Here is a 19,130-nt window from a genome sequence, read left to right on the forward strand (position 1 = left end):
TGTATGGAAACCTTCCTTCATCAAACAATACATGCCTGTCAATATAAACTCTTCCAGTAGGGGGATGATAACACCTGTAACCCTTATATTTTTCATTATACCCAAGAAATACGCACAGAAGAGATTTTGGATCAAATTTATTTTGTGAGTATGGCCTGAGATATGGGTAACAGGCGCATCCAAATACTCTTAACGCTGTGTACACTGGGGCTTTACCGTTCAGTAACTCAAAAGGACTCTGCATCTTGTTGTGGACTGAACTAGGAAGAAGGTTACTGAGGAAAGCGGCTGTGAACAATGCTTCGACCCACAGCGTAGTAGGCAAATGACCTTGAAAAAGCATAGACATTCCAAGTTCGGTTATGTGTCTGTGTCGTCTTTCCGCAAGACCATTCTGCTCAGGCGTGTGGGGGCAACACAGAATATGCTTGATTCCACACTGAGCAAGGTGTTCTGCCATTTGTTTGTTAACAAATTCACCTCCACCATCAGACTGAAAGACTTGAATTTTCTTTTCATATTGTGTTTCTACTTGTTGTTGAAAGATTTTGAAGATAGAAAACACATCTGATTTAGATTTCATTGGATAAAACCAGCAAAACCTTGAATAGTTATCAATGAATACAACGTAGTAGCGGAAACCCTGAACTGAAACAACAGGAGCAGGACCCCAAACATCTGAGTGTATTCGCTCAAGGACTCTACTTGACTGAAAATCTGAACTAGAAAAAGGAAGTCTACATGTCTTGCCTAGTTGACATGATTCACACAACGACTTGATGGTCTTGTTTATTTGAATGGCCTTTATTGAAGATAGATGTTGCAGAACTTGATCATTGGGATGCCCCAGTCGCTTGTGCCACACTACATCACTTGAGCTTTGTTGCCTTGATGAGTAGAATGACATGAACTGAGGATTGTCCAAGCGGTAGAGACCCTTACTCTTGTTTCCCTGACTGAGAACCTTGTGGGTTGCCTTATCCAGAACACAAACAGAGGTTGAATCAAAAGTTACAGAGCAAGGATAATCATCTGTGAGCTTTGAGACTGACAGAAGTGATTTTGTAATATCAGGACAAACCAACACATCAAGAAGAGGTATATTACCTGTCGGAGTTGGAATGGAGGCGGATCCTGTATGAGTAATTGGTAGGAACTCTCCGTTACCAACAATGACGTGATCTGCTCCATGATAAGGCTGAGAAGTGTCAAGATGCTGAGGAGAGTTGGTCACATGATGAGAGGAACCACTGTCCGGATACCACTCTGCACCTGCTTGATATGTTGCTGTTAGAGTATTCGCCTGAGGATGCTGTTGTTCAACTGCAAAGTGTAGATCAAACCGTCTGTAACAGGTGTTTGCAGGGTGACCGTATTTCCCACAAATCTGACAAGTAGGACGGTTTCCTGCTGCAGTTGGAGGGCGTTGAGCACTTTGACCAAACTGCTGAGGAAAGCCGCGACCTTGAGTTGTGTACGAGCCACCACGACCTCTGTAGCCTCCTCTGTAACCTCCTCTTCCACGGCCTGAGTATCCTCCACGATTTGTATAGAACGCTTGGTGAGGAGAGACATCAGTGGCTGGTTGATACGATTGCAGCTTATCTTCAAACCCAGTGAGCTTATAGACAATGTCTTCAAAGCATGGAGCAGGATAGTTGTCCATAGCGTGCTCTATTACTGCAGTAACAGACTCATATTCTTTGCCCAAACCATTGAGGACTCCATAAATCTTCTCATGTTCAGTGATAGGAGCTCCAATAGAGTCAAGCTGGTCACATAGAGATTTAATCTCTGCAAGATATGTTGTCATGGTTTTGTTTCCTTTCACAGTGGTTTGAACTCTTCTCTGCAGATCTAGGTGACGTGTTGCAGAAACTCTATTATACTTCTTCGCTAGAGCTAGCCATACCTCTTGAGAAGAATGAAGGCCATAGACTGATTTAAGTGCATCTTCGGTGAGGGTACCATAGAGCCAAGCAAGAATTAGCTGATCTTTCTGCAACCACTTCGTAAACTCAGAGTTTGGTGCTTCTGTGACAACATCTCCTTCGCGCACCGTCGTCGTCTCAGGAGGGCGAGGAGTAGCTCCGGTTACATATCCAGAAAGCAGCTGACTTGCTAAGAACTGCTCAAACTGAAGCTTCCATAGTAGGTAGTTCTCTTCTTTGAGCTTCAAGGTAACAACTTGTGTGATGGTAAGGACTGCATCTTGGTTTCCATCCATTGTGAAGCCTCAGGTTCTACTCCCTGAAGCTCTGATACCATATAGGTTAAAGACAGAAACTTTGGAACTTTGAAATCTTTCTCTGAAATTATATTTTCATTGCTCAAGCTTTCATCTTTTACATTATCTCTTATTTATACTAAAGACATAAGAAGGATCACAGCTCACGCCATGTGGTCCTGAAGCACTCCAAACCTATTGCTGAGCTGCAGGTGAGCTGGTGAGACCGTACCATTGTCTCCTTTTACTTTACTCTTGACCGTTGCTTCACTCTGTTTCTTCTCCATAACAGACTTGGGCTTAACATCATGATGGGCCTGCTCGCTGGGCTTAATACTTATCACATATGCAGTGTTTCGATTCTTAAATATCTCATTATTGATTTTTAAGTAGGCATTTTAAATTTTATTGGAACTTAACCTATAAATATAAGATTGTGTGTCAGATTGAATCGGTGACATCTTTCGTAAGAGTATGTGTACAACTTTTATAAATGTATGCAATAAGTTTAGTTTAGGGTTGAAAGCACGTCAATGTATATTTTAGTATTATTTTTATTTATATTTTTGAAAAATAAATATATCTTGTATATGATAATATTGTTATACATTTTTGGTTCTGTAAATTTTTTTGAGGGCAAATGGACTAAATCGATATAGATCTCATGGTCAATGATCGACTTGACACATCTAATGGTCAATGATCAAGTTGACGTTCGTAAATGGTATCTTGTTCTTTAAATGCGTTCAGCTTAACCTCAGAAACAGAGGGTATTACACAGAATGAACAGAGCATGTGTATGCATTTGTCTTAGATTTCAGCAGTAGTCACGGTAAAAAAATACATTCAACAAGACATTTTGTGTGTGTTTGGCATTGTTTTACACTTATTGATAAATCACAGTGATATGGAGACTAAGAGAAATCATACAAGGACATCAGGACATGGAGTAATTTACATATTAATATTTAGTTAATATATATTAAAAATTAGAGATCGAATTAAATATTTTCCTACATTAGTTTAGTATATTTTATAGCATTTCCATTGGTGAATCTCATGGGAAGGTTCACAAAACTTTTTTTTTAACTTTTTAAAAAAAAAAAAAAATTAATAATCGTACCAATTACGGACTGCACGTGTCGTGGAACCCGCAGAATAGTTAAGAAACATGTTCACTCCACTTAACTTTCGCGAGACAGATTAAAAAAATAATATTAATATATTGTTTTTTTTGGGATGCGTGTGAACTTTTTATATCTCTTTATAAAAAGAAAACTAGAAATGAGACACTGATTGATAATATCTAAGAAATGGAATTTTATATAAATATGGTGATGGGCGAACATCTATTAGGGATTTTACATCCCACATCGGGAATTCTAAGAGATATTAAGTAATATATAAAGGATTATGGTCAATTCACTAATCTATACTATTATTTGCGAAGTAAATTTTCGCAACGGAGCTCCCACGTTAAAAGTTAGAGCGGCTAATGTCTTTGTTACCCTTAGTGATTTTATATAAAATTTATTATATAATTAAAAACGAATTTTAAGTTAATAATATTATTATTTATATGTTATATTGGATTATAAATTAATATTTTCAAAAATATAAAGATAATGCTTATATATATTATGTTGTTATCTGAAAATAATATTTTTTAGTTTAAAAGTTAAAAATGAATTTTAAGTTAATATATAATATTATTATTAATATGTTATAATAGATTATAAATTAATATTTTCAAAAATATAAAGTTAATTCTTATATATATTATGTTGTTATCTGAAAATAATGTCTTTGTTACCCTTAATAATTTTATATATAATTTATTATATGATAAAAAGAATTTTAAGTTTATAATATTATTATTTATATGTTATATTTAAATGTTATATTACATTATAAATTAATATTGTAAAAATAAAAATAATAATTCTTATATATATATATATATATATATATTTTATTTTACAACAATAATTCTTATATATATAGTGTTGTATCTGGAAATATTTTTTCCAATTTTAAAACTTAAAAACGAATTTTACTTTAATAATATTATTATTAATATGTTATAATAGACTATAAATTAATATTGTCAGAAATAAAAAAGATAATTCTTATATATTGTATTGTTATTTGAAAATTTATCTTTTAATTATAGAAGTTAAAAATTAAGATATACACCAATTTACAATTAAATATTAATCAATGAAAAACATTTGTATAAATATATTTTCTAAAATATTTCAAGTATGTGAGTGTTTTAAAAATTCTAATACAATAATAAATATATATTTTATCAAATATTTGATCATATACAGTATAACCTCTTTAAATTAATAATCTATAAATTAATATAATTTCATAGTCTCATACTGAGTTTTTGGTTCAATTAGTATTTCGATAAATTAATATTCTCTATAAATTAATAAAAAATTATAGTTTTGGTGTAGTCCCAACATTATTAATTTATACAAGTTTCACTGTATAAAAGTTTGATGTTTAATTTAGATTTTTTGAAAACATAAATAATAACTTATTATAATGATTTTTTGAATTAATAAATATACATCAATAAATATTTGAAAGAAAATTATGCCCGCATGTGCGGGCAAACCACCTAGTTTCCAATTGGTTTTAAGTTGGAAACTCATAATAAACCCGAATCTAACATGGTATCAGAGCCCAAATCCTAAAATACCCTAAACCCCTAATTAATATTAACCCTACCGACCGTATTTATAGATCGTAGTTAACCATTCCCGACCGGATTTATAAGTCGTAATTAACTCGCTCGACCGAGTATAACTGTCTTAAAGTTCCGAGATTTCTGACCGATAAGAGCCATCATCTCAAGGAGGGGTATTAGGGATATTACATCCCACATCGGAAATTCTAAGAGACATTAAATAATATATAAAAGGTTATGATCAATCCACTAATTGCCAATTGATTTTAAGTTGGAAGCCCGTAATAAACACAAATCTAACAACATCCCTTCACCAAGTATTATTGCATGCGTCGGACATGCACACAATCGTAAGCAGACAAAGAGAGCCGGCCTAGTACTCTAAATAGATGAAAACAGCAATATGTATTTTACATCCTAAAATAAGTTGTATTCTGAGGTACAAACTCAACCATTTGTTATATGTTGTTTATATAATATATTAAATCTTTGGGGACCAACAAACCCATGGTAGAATAAGTATATGGCTGTCCGCATCTTCCTTCCACACAAAGCATCTTCCTTCTTGATCCTCAGCATCTACCAAATATTCACACTTCCACTTGACAATATCCAACGGCTTAGCGTTCCTCTCTATGTCCACACGACCCATCTGACGGTCCAAAATTCATCTCTCTCTTCCCTCCTTTATATAAGCCACTGAAACCTACCACCTCTTTACTTATACAAAAGGCAATAATCAATAATCAAGAAAGGGAGAAGACATGGAAACTTTGGATTCTCCATTAGAGGCGTTGGCTTTCCAGTACGCTAGCTTCGGTGTTCTCGCCGTCGTCAACAACGTCTGGACATGGATAGCTGTCGTGACGGCTGCTGTCAGCTTCTGGAGGATGAAAGTCACTACCATCGGAGACAACGGCGGTCATGGATGTAGCTTGTTGGAGGATGTAACCACCTCGAAATCTGAGCAAGAAGCCGATCATCAAGAACCGCAAGAAATGGCGGATCCGGTGGAGGAAGCGGCAGCGCCTCTAGTGAACGAAACGAAGGTTTGGGAGCCGTTGATGTGCGATGACGGGGTGACTAAAGGGAAGCTGACGATGTACTACGAGGTGGACGTTGACGGGGGGAGGTATGTTGATAGAGAGGAAGAGTTAACGGCCGTCAACTACTACGGAGGTGGGTTTGGTAATAGCGGAGAGTGGTGGGAGAGATGGGAGGGAGTTGTGAGGATGAGAAACGGTGATGACGAATGGTACCGTTACGTGGACTTGACGGTGATAAACGGAAGTGTCGTGAGGTTATGGGATGACAAACGTAACCCCCGTAACAGAAGCAGGTGTCTAGGCTAGAGGATATTCCTAATTTGGAAAATAAAATCCTTCAAACCTTTGATTGGTTTAAAGTGTATTTTTGGTCGATTATAATTTGTACATAATTTTCCGCCACGAGACCAGGAATACTCGAGATATAGAAAAGAAAATCAAATATTAAATGTTGATTCCGCAGTGTTTTTTTTTTTTGCTAAAATGCTTCCGTAGTGCTGTTACTAGTTACTCGAGCGCTTGTTATGCCCACAAAAACTTGACTACACGCATATACTCATATACGCTGGCCCATTCAGAACTTGATCGCATGGGTTTGTTCCTATCTGGTTTGTTGCAGCCATGGCCGGTTATAGTCATATGTAAAAGAAACATTGGCCAAGTCCCCAAATCTTTTAGAGGAATTATAGTCTCTTAAATTACAAGAAAAGTATTTTATTAAATTTTCATTGAATTGTCTGTATTTCTCAAATCTCAAAATGAATAAATGGGAAGCTAGATTATTTTGAAGTTTTTGCAGCAGAAAAAGATAAAAGAAAAGCTATTATAAAGCGTAGCTTTCATTTTTAGCTGAAGTACTGCAGGTAAATCCAACTTACTTGCCATTACTTTGAAGATAAACTACATCATAAACTTACAACTTATAAAATAAACTAACTACGTTGTAATAACACAAAAATGGAAATTGATGTTATATTTATTAATTAAATGTTGTGAAATTTCAATATTCATACATTTTGCAAAAAAAATCATTTATATTGAATGAAATGATCATGAGATTTCACATAAAAATAAGTAAACAAAATCTAAAATGGAAAAGTCTTCTGCAATTAGGAATGAATAGAATAAATTTGTCCTTTTTGGTAAAAAAAAAAATTGTCCTTTTTTCATACTCATTAATTATATACTATTATCTTTGTTCCATCAATTCTGTTTCATGTTTACTATCTAGAGCGGTAGAGCCTAATTGACTCATTAGAACACACCTCAACTTATAACCAGTTAGAACTTAGGCTGTAACTGGTAATTCATTTTAGGAATGAATGGAATAAGTGGAATTGGAATAAATGGAATAAAATGGAATGGAATACATATAATTTGAGGAATAAATGGAATAATATGTGTATTTATTTTTTAATTATATTTAAGTTATCTCATTCCATGCATTCCTTTCATTCCTGTATCTTTTTTATCATGAATAGTTTTTAACGTGAGTCACAATTTTTTCCATTCATCCCACAGGAATGTGTGGAATCAAATATTTTATTTTTTCCAGTTAACTGGTAACTTTTTTCTGGAATGCTCGTGAATGACAAATTCCACATAGTTCCATTCATAAAAAATGCAATCCAGTTACAGCCTTAGAATATTATCCGTACAACTTGGCTACTACACATTGTGTTGAGAGATGTCCGGTGGTAGCAACCTGGAACTCATCGGGACGCACAAGATCAAACATGCTACCATGACTAAAAATATGCATTCACACATTGATCTTGATGTATAAATAATGGATCTCTAAAAACCAAACATATGAAGATTGGACATTTTCTGTTAAGTGGTCATTCTTGTTCAACTGTGCATCTTCACCTTTTTCTTTTGTTGGGCTTCACAACACAATATTTGAATTACTAGAGACAACTTTAGTTCGGTATTGTTTTATTACCAATTGAATGTCGATAGTTAAAGAAGCTGTTTGCTATCAAACTCATTTTCAGAATTGTATGAGTTTGAATTGACCTGTACTAAGTTTAATTCGTTTTAAAATTGTACATAAATATAAAATTTATCCTGAGATGATACTAGTGTCGAGCAAAATAACTTGCAGATAAAGATCGTCTCTGAAACCACTTTTGTCAACTCATAACAAAATGTAGGTCCGATCTTCTGAAACCTCTTTAAATATAATTGGCCTCTAGTGACCAGTCGGCCAATAATTCCACAACTTTTGATCTTTTCGTATCGTTATACATATATATTAGGTCATAAAATATTTAAATCCATTCACATGTTACATGAATTGGACTGGACAGTCTTTCGTTTGTCGCTAGACTCTCTGTATGTCCTGTAATTTGCGGTGCATTTATTTTTCCAGATTTTGTCCATAATCAAGAGGTACTGTATTCACCATGCTACCCTTATATAATGCACGTACACACGTAAAAAAATGAAATATCTGAGGGTAATTAAGGTAATAAACCATAAATAACTTCTAATGTTTCAAGGACCTACGTACTTTAAATTCTTACCAACCAATCACAACTCTCCTGTTTCATATACAGAGATAACTCTGATCTCGTCTCTCTGTCCAGTTTAAACCGAGTGAAACAATGGCTCCTCCGCAGAAGCTCTTTCTTGCCGCCATTCTCTCCGCCTTCATTGTCGCCACCACCACCGGAGATGGATCTAATAATGCTGCGGAGGATATTGTACATTCCTCCTGCCTTCACGCGAGCTATCCATCGCTATGCATCCGTACGCTCTCAACTTACTCCGGTCCGACCATCACAAACCGTCGCGAGCTAGCTCAAGCCGCCGTTAAAGTAAGCCTCTCACACGCTAAAGCCGCCGCTAAAAAACTCGCTGCGGTGAGAGAAAAAGTGGTGAAGAAACTGGAGAAAGCCGCGGTTGTGGACTGCGTTGAGATGATTGGAGACTCGGTGGACGAGCTGAGCCGCACGCTAAGCGCTTTGAAGCGTCTCCGTGTTTCGGGTGGTTCGGTGAACGAGTTCAGGTGGCAGATGAGCAACGCGCAGACGTGGGCGAGTGCTGCTTTGACGGATGACGACACGTGTCTCGATGGGTTTCAAGGGATCGACGGTGAGGTCAAGTCGGAGGTGAAGGAGTGGATGACGAAAGTGGCGAGGGTCACGAGCAACGCGCTTTACATGATCAACCAGCTAGATGATAAACGTGGCAAGCCCCACGTCTTACGTCCTTGATGTTAATGTACTTTTGTCCTAATGGACTGGACTGTTGTGATGTTGTTAATTTTTATTCGCGTGTGTTTAATTGCAAGTTATCTATAATATAAAAGGAAAGAGTTCTTTTTTGAAATAGATTGTCAGTTTTAGTAGTTCTGGTAGTGGTACATTAATTACGTGGTTCTGTTAGGATTTGATAGCATGTGATTGTGTCTTCACATGAAACTGAAAATAGGAGTTCTAATAGACTGATAAAATTAAACGAAAATCATATAAAGGTTTTTGGGACGATAGACAATTTTTTTTAACTGTCTAAATAGATTATTATGGATTAATTATGCTATTATAATGATGGGAATATTACAAAGATGATTTTACACTCGACAATTCTACTACCTTGTGAGAATACACGTCTGACTGGACCATTCTGAGCCGTCCTATGAGATCCATGTTCAATAGTACGCCCTGCACTAAACTGAAGATTTCATGTAACCTATTTTTTTATAATCTGCATAATTTGGTATTTTTCTGGGGTTTGGACGATAGACAATTTAATAAAGATTTAAATAGTTTGGGGAATGGATTTTTTTTTTTTTTTACAAATTTGGAGTTTTATGCATGTACAAAAAAAAAACAGAATTCATATACAATAATGGGCCACAAGAAGAAAAATGGGCTTATGTACGTCAAAGGATTGACAAATTGTATACTTGTCGTCTCCAAACTTCGGCCTCGATGCTGATTCCAGAGACAGCTTGCTTGGTGGAGCTAGTGTTTGAGGGCATGGCTTTGTGCCTGACACGTTGCTCTCGAGGGGATACGACTCCCGCAAAGATCTCCAGAACAAGCTTTCAAACTATGGAGGAGCCACGAATGACATTGGTACAGAGATGTCTACTTCAGCTGCAAGAACACAATCTATTGGTATCCCGACGTAGCTGGAGTTATGGCCAACTCAAACGCAACGGGTGCGAACTTATACAAAGGTTACAGACAGAGGTTATGATGAGCTGGGGATGATCCAGCACGCATGTTTGGGATTCAAGGATAGCTTGAATACGTCGATCATGAAAAACGACACCCTTCTTGTTGGTGATGATGATCCGTGGGAGCAAGTAGAGAGAGCTATCACATTCAGTATAAGACCATTTCAAAGTTCCATTCCTTTATCATAACTTAAGTAACTTGGTATGAAGATTCAAACTCAAAAGTCTTTATTTCAGATTATGATCTTTGCCGTCTATGAAAAATTTCCACAATTGGGATACAAATTTTGCAGAGGTTTACAAAGAAAGATATAATAAACTAAGAAAGGATAGCCATCACATCTGAAGCTCTCAGGGCAATGTAGTTTGAACCATCCTTGCCCTTGAAGTCGTTTCCAGCATACTTGGAGTAGAGAACTGTGCTTCCGGTCGATATCGATAGTGGCTGAACCTTACCTTCCTCATCTAGAGTACCTGGTCCAACTGCTATCACCTGCCAATTGAACACAGAGAGGAGACTATGAATACTTGGCACTTGTGCATGAGCTAAATAAAGACAAGGTCTTGGGACAGATAATGATATCAAGTATGTACTTACCGTGCCGATAGAAGGCTTCTCTTTGGTAGTCTCGGTAAGCAACAACCCTCCAGCTGTTTTCTCCTCCGCCTCAGCAACCTTAATGAAGACACGGTCATTCAAGGGCTTGAGATCCTTGATGTCCTCTGTCTCAAGAAGACCAACAATGTCATCTTCCTTGAGAATGAGATGCTTCACATCGTTGAACTCCACCTCAGTGCCTGCGTACTTGGAGTAAATGATTTGTGCTCCAGTCTGCACCAGGAAGAAAAGGCGGCATTTCAGATATATATTTATCAGCATAAAGCGAAGCAAACGAAGAAGATAGATGGCTTTGAGGTTTTTCGTACAGGGATAGTGATATTGATTTTGGTCTTCCCAATAGTTCTTCCTTCACCTACAGCAATGACTTCACCTCCTTGAGGCTTTGATTGAGCTGTGGATGGAAGTAAGATACCTCCCATAGTCTTTTCCTCTGCCTCCTTGATCTTCACCAAAACTCTATCTCCCAGTGGCTTAATTGAAGTATACTGTAAAACAAGACAAGAAACAAAACAAAACTTTATAATTCATAACTAAAGGAGAAGGAACATATCAAAACATCTAACAAGGAGCCGTTAAGTTAAGGCAATCTAAAGCTAAGCTTTTTTCAGATGTCATGAGGCAGAGCTATACAAAACAGTAATCCAAGATTCAGACAAGTTCCACATGTTCACTCACATCCACACCAAACTAAGAAACAAGCACGAATCAAAAGCAATGAAAGGAGTTAAGTAAGTACCTTAGGAGCAACGACAGAAGCAGCCCTGACAACCAAAGAACGGAACTGGCTCTGCTTAAGGGTCCCTGGTTTCAAAGTTCCAAACTTGATGGCACTCGAAGCTCTGAGACCATCCAGTGAGGCAAAGCTCCTGGCCGATACAGTCACTGGTGATGATGTAAGTTGTGTCGCCGCCATTTCTGCTATCAGTCAAAACACATTCATAAAAACTCTCAGTTAGTTAGATTCCACCAAGATTTTCCCAGAGCTCCGCAAAACTCAATCACTATTGAGAGAAACCCATTAGTTTCTCCGCCCAAAGTTTAGACCTTTTAGTTCAATTCTCGTTGTGAACCGCAAAAAGACAGTGGAGAGTGTGTCGGCAAGTAAAGAGATTCATACCTTACGGATAAGAGAAAGAGGATTTGCTGGTTTGGAGGATAAAACCCTAAAGAATTGCACTAGAGATAGACTAGTAAACACACACACGACTGTCCCTTTTTATTGTAGGAGAACTCTATCTAGAACGCTCTACCGGGTGGGTTATACAGGTCGGGTCGGGTCGTTACCTAATCATCTTAGCTAACACACTTTCTATATGTTTTCTTTCGTCACGCAACATATTCTACTGTCGTTGTTGCTCGTGTATAAATGTCACAGTAATCCGTATGAGAAAAAACAATTCTCTTTTTTGTAACACAAGTACAAACCATTAGTTTATGTACAAAGTACAAACAATTATTGACAATGATGAACCAAAAGTCTAAAGTAGTAAAGGAACCATAGTTTATGTACAAAGTACAAACCGGAATTAACTAAAAAGCTTAACCAATCTATTTCTTCACTAAAATAAAAACAGTTGTGCCGTTAAAAACTTGAGCCTGGAGCGTCCTTGATCATATGTTCAAACTCCAAAGTTGTGTGTTAAGGTTCTGTTCTGTAAATATAACTGTACCAGAATAAATACTATAACTTACATCTTAGGCCTATAGTACCTCCTCAATGTTGTATCAAAAGGCTCAAACCCCTTTCTCTGCTGATGCAAAAAAAAAAAACATGCAACTCCAAAAAAAAAAACTTTATATCATTGCGAAAAGGATCTCATTCCAAGTATCAGGAACTCCAGGCAAGCACCAATGTAGACAATCCTGAACTCCTCTCTTAGCCGAGATACTAAACCTCGATATGTGACCTTCGTCCCTAACACGAGACAACGCCGTCACGTCCAAAAGCTTAACCCCCGTGCCTTTCACCGCATGCCCCGCGCTGTAATCGCTCGACTCCTCTTGCAAAACCTCTTTCCCGATAGACATCGGCGTCGTGTTATCACAGCTCCCTCCCGTGTTCCATTCCCCTCCCACAAAATGTCTCGGCGAAAGGCTTCTGTAGAAGGCCTTGAGACCAGGGTGGTTAAGTAGCTGCGAGCTGACCCAACTCACAGTGCTGTGGATCGTGAAGTTCTTGGCGTCGCCGAGAGCTGCTAGCTTCCTGTTAGCGTTGGGAGCGCCGTTTACATGCATCACCCATCTGTTGCCGTTGAGCTTCCCTCTGTTCCAGTGGTGACCCGTGTTCATCACCAAGACGTTGATCTTGTGAAGGTAATTGCGTAAGAACGCTGGTGGGCGATCTAGATGCATGGCGTGTTCGGTCAAAGGGTTGGAGATGTTGATCGGTTCTATGTCGCAGAGGGTTGATGACCAGTGGTATAGGACCGTCGTGTTGGTTTGTGTGAATCTGTAGGCCCAGCCACCAGGACGAGCTCGACCTCGGGGAGTTCTGAACCCGAACTCTCGTCCCACGTTGAGGACATGTAGCCTCTTTTTGCCTCCTGTGATCATGCACATCATGGATTGGAACTGCTGTCTTCCCAACGAGTCTCCAACAAAGGCTAGGGTCTTGTCCTGCATCCTGAGAGGGCATTTGAGAATGTAGTGACTTGATGGGAACACTTATAGATTTTACCACAGAATGTTTTTTATATTTACCTTCTCAAGAACTTGGAACCCTCAAAGCCTTCCATGGAGCAATCTTTAGGTTGCCATCTTAACCTTTCAAAGGCAAAGTCTTTACGTTTCATCAACCTGCACGCCCACATAGAAGCAAGCCATTGTTTGCAACGAGATCCTGAATACAAAGGACGGTGTTTATCCACAACCCATTTCCCTTTCGCGTAATTGCAAGCTGTTGTGTTTCATAATTGAGATGCAAACAGATTAGTCATGTTCAGTTTCAGAATAATGAACACTCCTATATACTTCGACACTGTCATAACACGACTCTCTCTACCTTTAATATCTTTCTTGGCTTCGTCTGTTGCAAGAGTTTTCTTCTCTTGATCTTGAGTAGTCTTTTCAATATGTGTTGTCTTTGCTTCGGCCTCACCAACAGAAACCTCTTGTTTCACCTTTTTTAGTTTACTTTCTTCACTAGTAGTTGGTGGTGTCTTCTGATGTTTTGGCTCACTTACAATAACTTCTTGTTCCACTTGTTCCAGGTTCTTTTCTTCAACAGGTGGTGTCTTACCTTGATTCGTCTCACTTACACTAACTTCTTCCACTTGTTTCTCTTTTTCTTCTTCTGTATCTTTATTATCAGTATGGTCCTCTTTGCTTTGCTCTGTAATAGAAAAGCAGGGAGAGGGAATAAAGAGAGGCCAAGCTTAGTAAAATCACAGAGTTTTAAGGAAAAACAAAAAATTTTGAGCAGATCACATGATTGAACATTACCTTTGTTTACAAACGGGGTAGCTGATGAGTAGCTGTCTTTAGTTTCAGTATTCTGCGCCGTAGATATTCTCTCAACCTTTTCTTCTGCAATTGACAAAGAACTCGGTCATATATACATTTATATGAGTTCTAGTTTCTCCTGTTTAACCCCATGATCTAACTGTACTATTAGTTTCAAGAACATCTACAATAGAGTTTATGAAACAAAAGAAACTAGAAGTGAAAAAAAAATATTAACACTTTTGGCCAAAGAAATTTTTTAGACTGATGAAACATTTTTTCTTTTTTTGAACACCAGACTGATGAAACATAAACAGGAGAAACTAGAAACTCAAACATTTTAGTGTCATGCAGTTTTTTCAGAATCAGTCAGAGGCATACTCAACAGTATGTGCTAGAAAGAGAGTTTTAGCGGTCATAGTTAAACAAACCTGTATCCAGCTTTAGAAAATGACGTTGAGGTGGAAGAAAGGCGGTTGGTGTACTATCCCATGTCCATATGCCGACGGTTGCACAAACAAGCACAACAAGGACGACGGAGATATCCCTAGCCCTCGCTTTGAGAGCTCCTCTTTTCATCCTAAACAAATTCCAAAAGAATGAGCTGTAAAAAAATTCATTCATTCCGTCACACTTAATAAGAGATCATCACAACAACAAAGATGATAAAAAAAGAAAAAAAACTACGGGTGCAGTCTTCGATTCTACTAAACAATAAAAACCACCTTACCCCCATCAAATACTTGTCTTCTCAACATAGTATGTTCAGTTGCATACACATGTTACATGCAGCCACAGATAAATTAAAAAAAAAAATCTACAATCAACTAGGAGATATCTACCTATTTCTATGGAGAGGGTCATGCTTCTCGGGCGATCAAGCCATATATGTCCAGCCAGGTAGCTCGATGTTCAGTGTGATCCTTTCAGAACAGTTAAGATATCTCTTTACGAGTAGATTCCTAGCCAAAGCATATAAGATAATTGATGTTTTGCAAATAGGACAAAACATCATTTTACACACTGATCCTACCACAAGAGACACCAAAATTGAGTAATCATATACACAATTAGCTAAATTAGTATTCCACACCCACCAAATCACTGTTCCACCCAAAATAAAACTGGTAAAGAAAACACGCATTAATTGATTCAGTAAAAGTTATATTACAGAAGGGGAAAGGTTTGATCTACCAATCTCTCCCCAGTATTACTAATTAAGGAAACTTTCATATTTGTGCTATCATCCAAAAAGGAGATAGTTTTATGAGAGATGAAACAAGTGGATCAGATCAAAACGACGAAGCGATGAGGAGCATAAACTATATAATAAGATCGATAAAAATACCTGGAATCCCTGAGATTAACAGATCAACGAAAAAAAAATCTCGTTAAAAAGCAATTCGGAAAAGAACCGGTTTTTGGAAGAAAGTGAATCAATGGTTCTAGTGTTTTTAACACTCTCTCTACGTGGCTCGCTTGACGTTGGCGATGTTGGAGTCCGATTCACCGGAGAAGCCGTAGAGAGTGACAGAGAGAGAGAGAGGCGTGTGTTCAAAGGAAACTACGTCGGATAAATCGAATATCAAATTCAAATACTAGAGAGAAACAAAGCTTTCAACTTTGGTTATATAATAAACCATAATAATGACGTGTCGTTCGTGGAATCGTATTTTAATGACTAAACGAAACTCTCTACTTTGTTCTGTAATTGCTTGGGAACCTTGTTTTTGTCAAATCCAACATCCATGTGTCATATGATTAAATTGTTTTGATTGGTTCGTTCATATTTCACAAACCACTTCATTACTCACTTGGTTGAATTTTATAGTATTAGTCTCTGGATGGGATAATCATCTAGTTTCATCACTAACTTTGGTTAAAATCCTAGCCTCTGGATAAGCTATAACTAACTTTTATCATGATCATCTTATCTATTCGATAGTTCCTTGACATCATCACTCGAAATAGCCCAAGAAGGCTCAAAAATACTTGTGGAACTTCTTTTGGGTATTTTGGTTAGCTCACTTAACCATCTGATTGGCAACGGTATAAGTCACTTACTCACTGATAGAGTACATTCTTTCATTATAAAGATGTCATTGAAAGGTCCTTCATAACTGCTGGCAACGAAAGATGTAAGATGTCAAGGAACATCTAACAACCTTTAGTTTTAGGATTTTGGTGTGTCTTTTTTTTTAAATGCTAAATTAAATGAAACAAAAAAAACGTTTTTACATCAGGTTGCTACGCCTATGGTGTTTAGTGCTCGGAGTGTTTTTATATCGCTATATTTGGTGTGCTCTAGATTTAAAGATGCACAATCGTTGAGTTTGGTGGAATAAACTTAAGCTGTTGCAAACATTTATGGATGCATGGGGGCGCATTTATTAAGTATATAGTCATAAATTCGATATTCTATATTTCAAATCTCAACAGTTTGCAAATAATTAATTCGAACTAAACTATATATTGATACACTTGTTTATTCGACAATAAATTAACTTACTAAAACTGTATACTGAAAAACCTGCTCACTCCTGAATTTATTCTACACTTGGATGATCTGGAAATCACATGGTCCTGATAAAAAATAGTAACATATTTTGGCTTATATAAGCCAAAAGATCACAAAATGCCAAGTTGGTACATGAAAAAAATGTGATTAACGGTCGAGATTAGAATGAAAGTACAACAACAATAAGTGGGTGTTCTTATCATTCATGTGAAAGACAAAACCAAGCCAGCTGTGAAACTCGGTTTGCTTTCACTGGTACCACATAATATACATCTTTGATATGATACATTTGTATTTAATGGATCAAAGTAATTACACAACTAAAAATAGTCAAAATTAGTACTGCTCCACTATGTTGTATTTGTTGTACCAACATATATGGAGAAACACATGAGCGAGTGACAGAGACAAAGAACATGTTGCTTCTTTAAGAAAACGATTCTAAAACGTAACCAGTTGTGATTGGTTACCTATCTTGCTCGTCTAAGAAAACGATTCGAAAACGTAACTATGAAGTCTAATGATTGATTAGTGTGAAATGAATACAATGTTATATTTTGTTCATTGATACAAAAAAGATGTATATATAGAAACAGAGGAGATCTGTAAGATCAGTGATCTCTCCTAATTAGTACATAATCAAAATAATCTTTCTAAATATCAAAAGATACACCAAATGTACCTAAAAAATATTTTGTATGATTCCTTCGTCAGCCATATATAATAGTAACTCACTATTGGCAATTTGTAATCAATCAAATAATATATGGTACACTTGCGTACTAATTGAGGTTACAAGTAAGTAACTTATAAGTTTTTTAGCTAGTGACTAATTATCTATGCTACTTACAATTTTAAGACTTTAAAGTTTCAGGTTTGTCCCTTCTAAAATCAATTGTGTTAGTAGTCTTGATCTTGAAATGTAATAGACACTTGTGCGCATGGAGAACATGCATTTGGAAAGGCTCACATATAGTATGTCATCAACTCTCACCGAAAAAATATGATTTGATCTCACCCCCAAAATATATAGTTAAATAATTAGTGTTTTGAATTGTTCATACAAATAATAAATATTTGACTTATTTACTGATTTGTTTATATTTCTAAATAAATATTTAATTACTCATATTTCTACGTTTTAGACTAAAACTGGATCTTGATCCGCGCAACCGTTCGAATATTTTTTTCAATTCAATATTTATATTTTAGATATTTGTTGTATATATATATATATATATATATATATATATATATATATATATATATATATTTATTTATCTATATATTTAAATTTAAATTTTTATTTCAAATACAATAACTTTATAATTTATCTGTTATAATAAATCAATTGTTTAAAACTTTCACATGTATTTTGTCACTTCTTATTATATATTTATCTTATTATATTTGTATTTACTTATTAAACAAACTAATATATGCATAAAACATATTTGAAAATTATTTTGTATTTAAGTTATGCTAAATTCTAACCCGTCTTTCAAAGCTAGATTTTCTTTTTTAACGAAAGTCTAAGGTATATTAATTTTTAGAAATGTATTATATAGTTTGTTAATGTTAAGCCGTTCTATCATCGTATTATATTTTTAACATAAGTATTTTATATTTATAAAATAAAATATATAAATTTATCAATTTAATATATTTTATCATATTTAATTCAATAATATTTAACATGATGGTTATGATTATAAAGTAGATAAATTAGGATATAATTTCAATTTTTCATTTTATAAGTAATAACTAAAAATATTAATGAATAATAATAGTTCATTGCTAATTATGAAATTAGTGAAAATATTTACATAAACATTTTGAAAATCAAAATATTGTTAAAATACATTTCAACAGATTTATTAGAAATTCTAAAATATAATATATAAATTATATTTAAAATGAAAAATATCATGATCAAAGTAGTTACAAAGATTTTATATTATTAGTTTTAATGAAATACATGTTAATTTTTATACATGTATTATATATTTTGTTGATGTTAATAAGTCTTACCAACATATTATATTTTCGTTTTTGGGAGTCATATATTGATATTATTTAGCTTAGGTCTTTGTTAGTTTGATATATTTTTAAATGTTGAAAATAGTGTATAATTAGGATATGCGGGATTCTATATTAAATAGGAAAATCTAAAGATGTTTACATACAAATCTTAACAAATATTGTTAACAAAAATTTTGAATATTCTGGCACTAAATATTAAGATTTTTTCAAGTTATACGGTTAAATTTTCAAATATTTTAATTTAATTTAAGAAACAGTCTGGATTTATCATGTATATTTTTGTCTCCATCACTCACTATTTTGCAAGGTGGTTATACAATCTGGATTTATTTTGTATATTTTT

At 35.6% G+C, this 19,130-nt stretch overlaps 4 protein-coding genes across 7 annotated transcripts; 2 read left to right on the forward strand and 2 right to left on the reverse strand.

Annotated features, from left to right (window-relative positions):
- Positions 1-5,351: 5,351 nt before the first annotated feature.
- On the forward strand, positions 5,352-6,545 carry LOC108846072 (uncharacterized). Its single transcript, XM_018619278.2, has one exon. It carries the CDS (start codon positions 5,693-5,695, stop codon positions 6,278-6,280), a length of 588 nt encoding a protein of 195 aa, XP_018474780.2. The 5' UTR covers positions 5,352-5,692; the 3' UTR covers positions 6,281-6,545.
- Positions 6,546-8,483: 1,938 nt separating this feature from the next.
- Positions 8,484-9,310, forward strand: LOC108846161 (pectinesterase inhibitor 3-like). Its single transcript, XM_018619386.2, has one exon. The coding sequence runs from the start codon at positions 8,584-8,586 to the stop codon at positions 9,193-9,195; it is 612 nt and encodes a 203-aa protein (XP_018474888.2). The 5' UTR covers positions 8,484-8,583; the 3' UTR covers positions 9,196-9,310.
- A 1,062-nt stretch (positions 9,311-10,372) lies between these two features.
- On the reverse strand, positions 10,373-12,061 carry LOC130509349 (20 kDa chaperonin, chloroplastic). 2 transcript variants are annotated; one of them, XM_057005201.1, is made up of 5 exons: positions 11,903-12,061; positions 11,522-11,700; positions 11,091-11,270; positions 10,762-10,995; positions 10,373-10,656 (listed from the first exon to the last, which is right to left on the reverse strand). In XM_057005201.1, exons 2-5 carry the CDS (start codon positions 11,696-11,698, stop codon positions 10,483-10,485), a joined length of 765 nt encoding a protein of 254 aa, XP_056861181.1. In that variant the 5' UTR covers positions 11,699-11,700; positions 11,903-12,061; the 3' UTR covers positions 10,373-10,482. The 2 variants fall into 2 exon arrangements, with proteins under 2 accessions (XP_056861181.1, XP_056861182.1); XM_057005202.1 differs by having other exon boundaries at positions 11,522-11,703; positions 11,903-12,047.
- A 185-nt stretch (positions 12,062-12,246) lies between these two features.
- On the reverse strand, positions 12,247-15,846 carry LOC130509346 (protein trichome birefringence-like 16). 3 transcript variants are annotated; one of them, XM_057005198.1, is made up of 7 exons: positions 15,575-15,846; positions 15,069-15,149; positions 14,658-14,806; positions 14,227-14,310; positions 13,787-14,116; positions 13,486-13,681; positions 12,247-13,408 (listed from the first exon to the last, which is right to left on the reverse strand). In XM_057005198.1, exons 3-7 carry the CDS (start codon positions 14,803-14,805, stop codon positions 12,580-12,582), a joined length of 1,587 nt encoding a protein of 528 aa, XP_056861178.1. In that variant the 5' UTR covers position 14,806; positions 15,069-15,149; positions 15,575-15,846; the 3' UTR covers positions 12,247-12,579. The 3 variants fall into 3 exon arrangements, with proteins under 3 accessions (XP_056861178.1, XP_056861177.1, XP_056861176.1); XM_057005197.1 differs by having other exon boundaries at positions 15,069-15,188; XM_057005196.1 differs by having other exon boundaries at positions 15,069-15,846.
- Between the last annotated feature and the right edge of the window lie 3,284 nt (positions 15,847-19,130).

This window comes from Raphanus sativus, chromosome 3 (assembly GCF_000801105.2).
Source record: "Raphanus sativus cultivar WK10039 chromosome 3, ASM80110v3, whole genome shotgun sequence".
Classification (NCBI taxonomy): domain Eukaryota; kingdom Viridiplantae; phylum Streptophyta; class Magnoliopsida; order Brassicales; family Brassicaceae; genus Raphanus; species Raphanus sativus.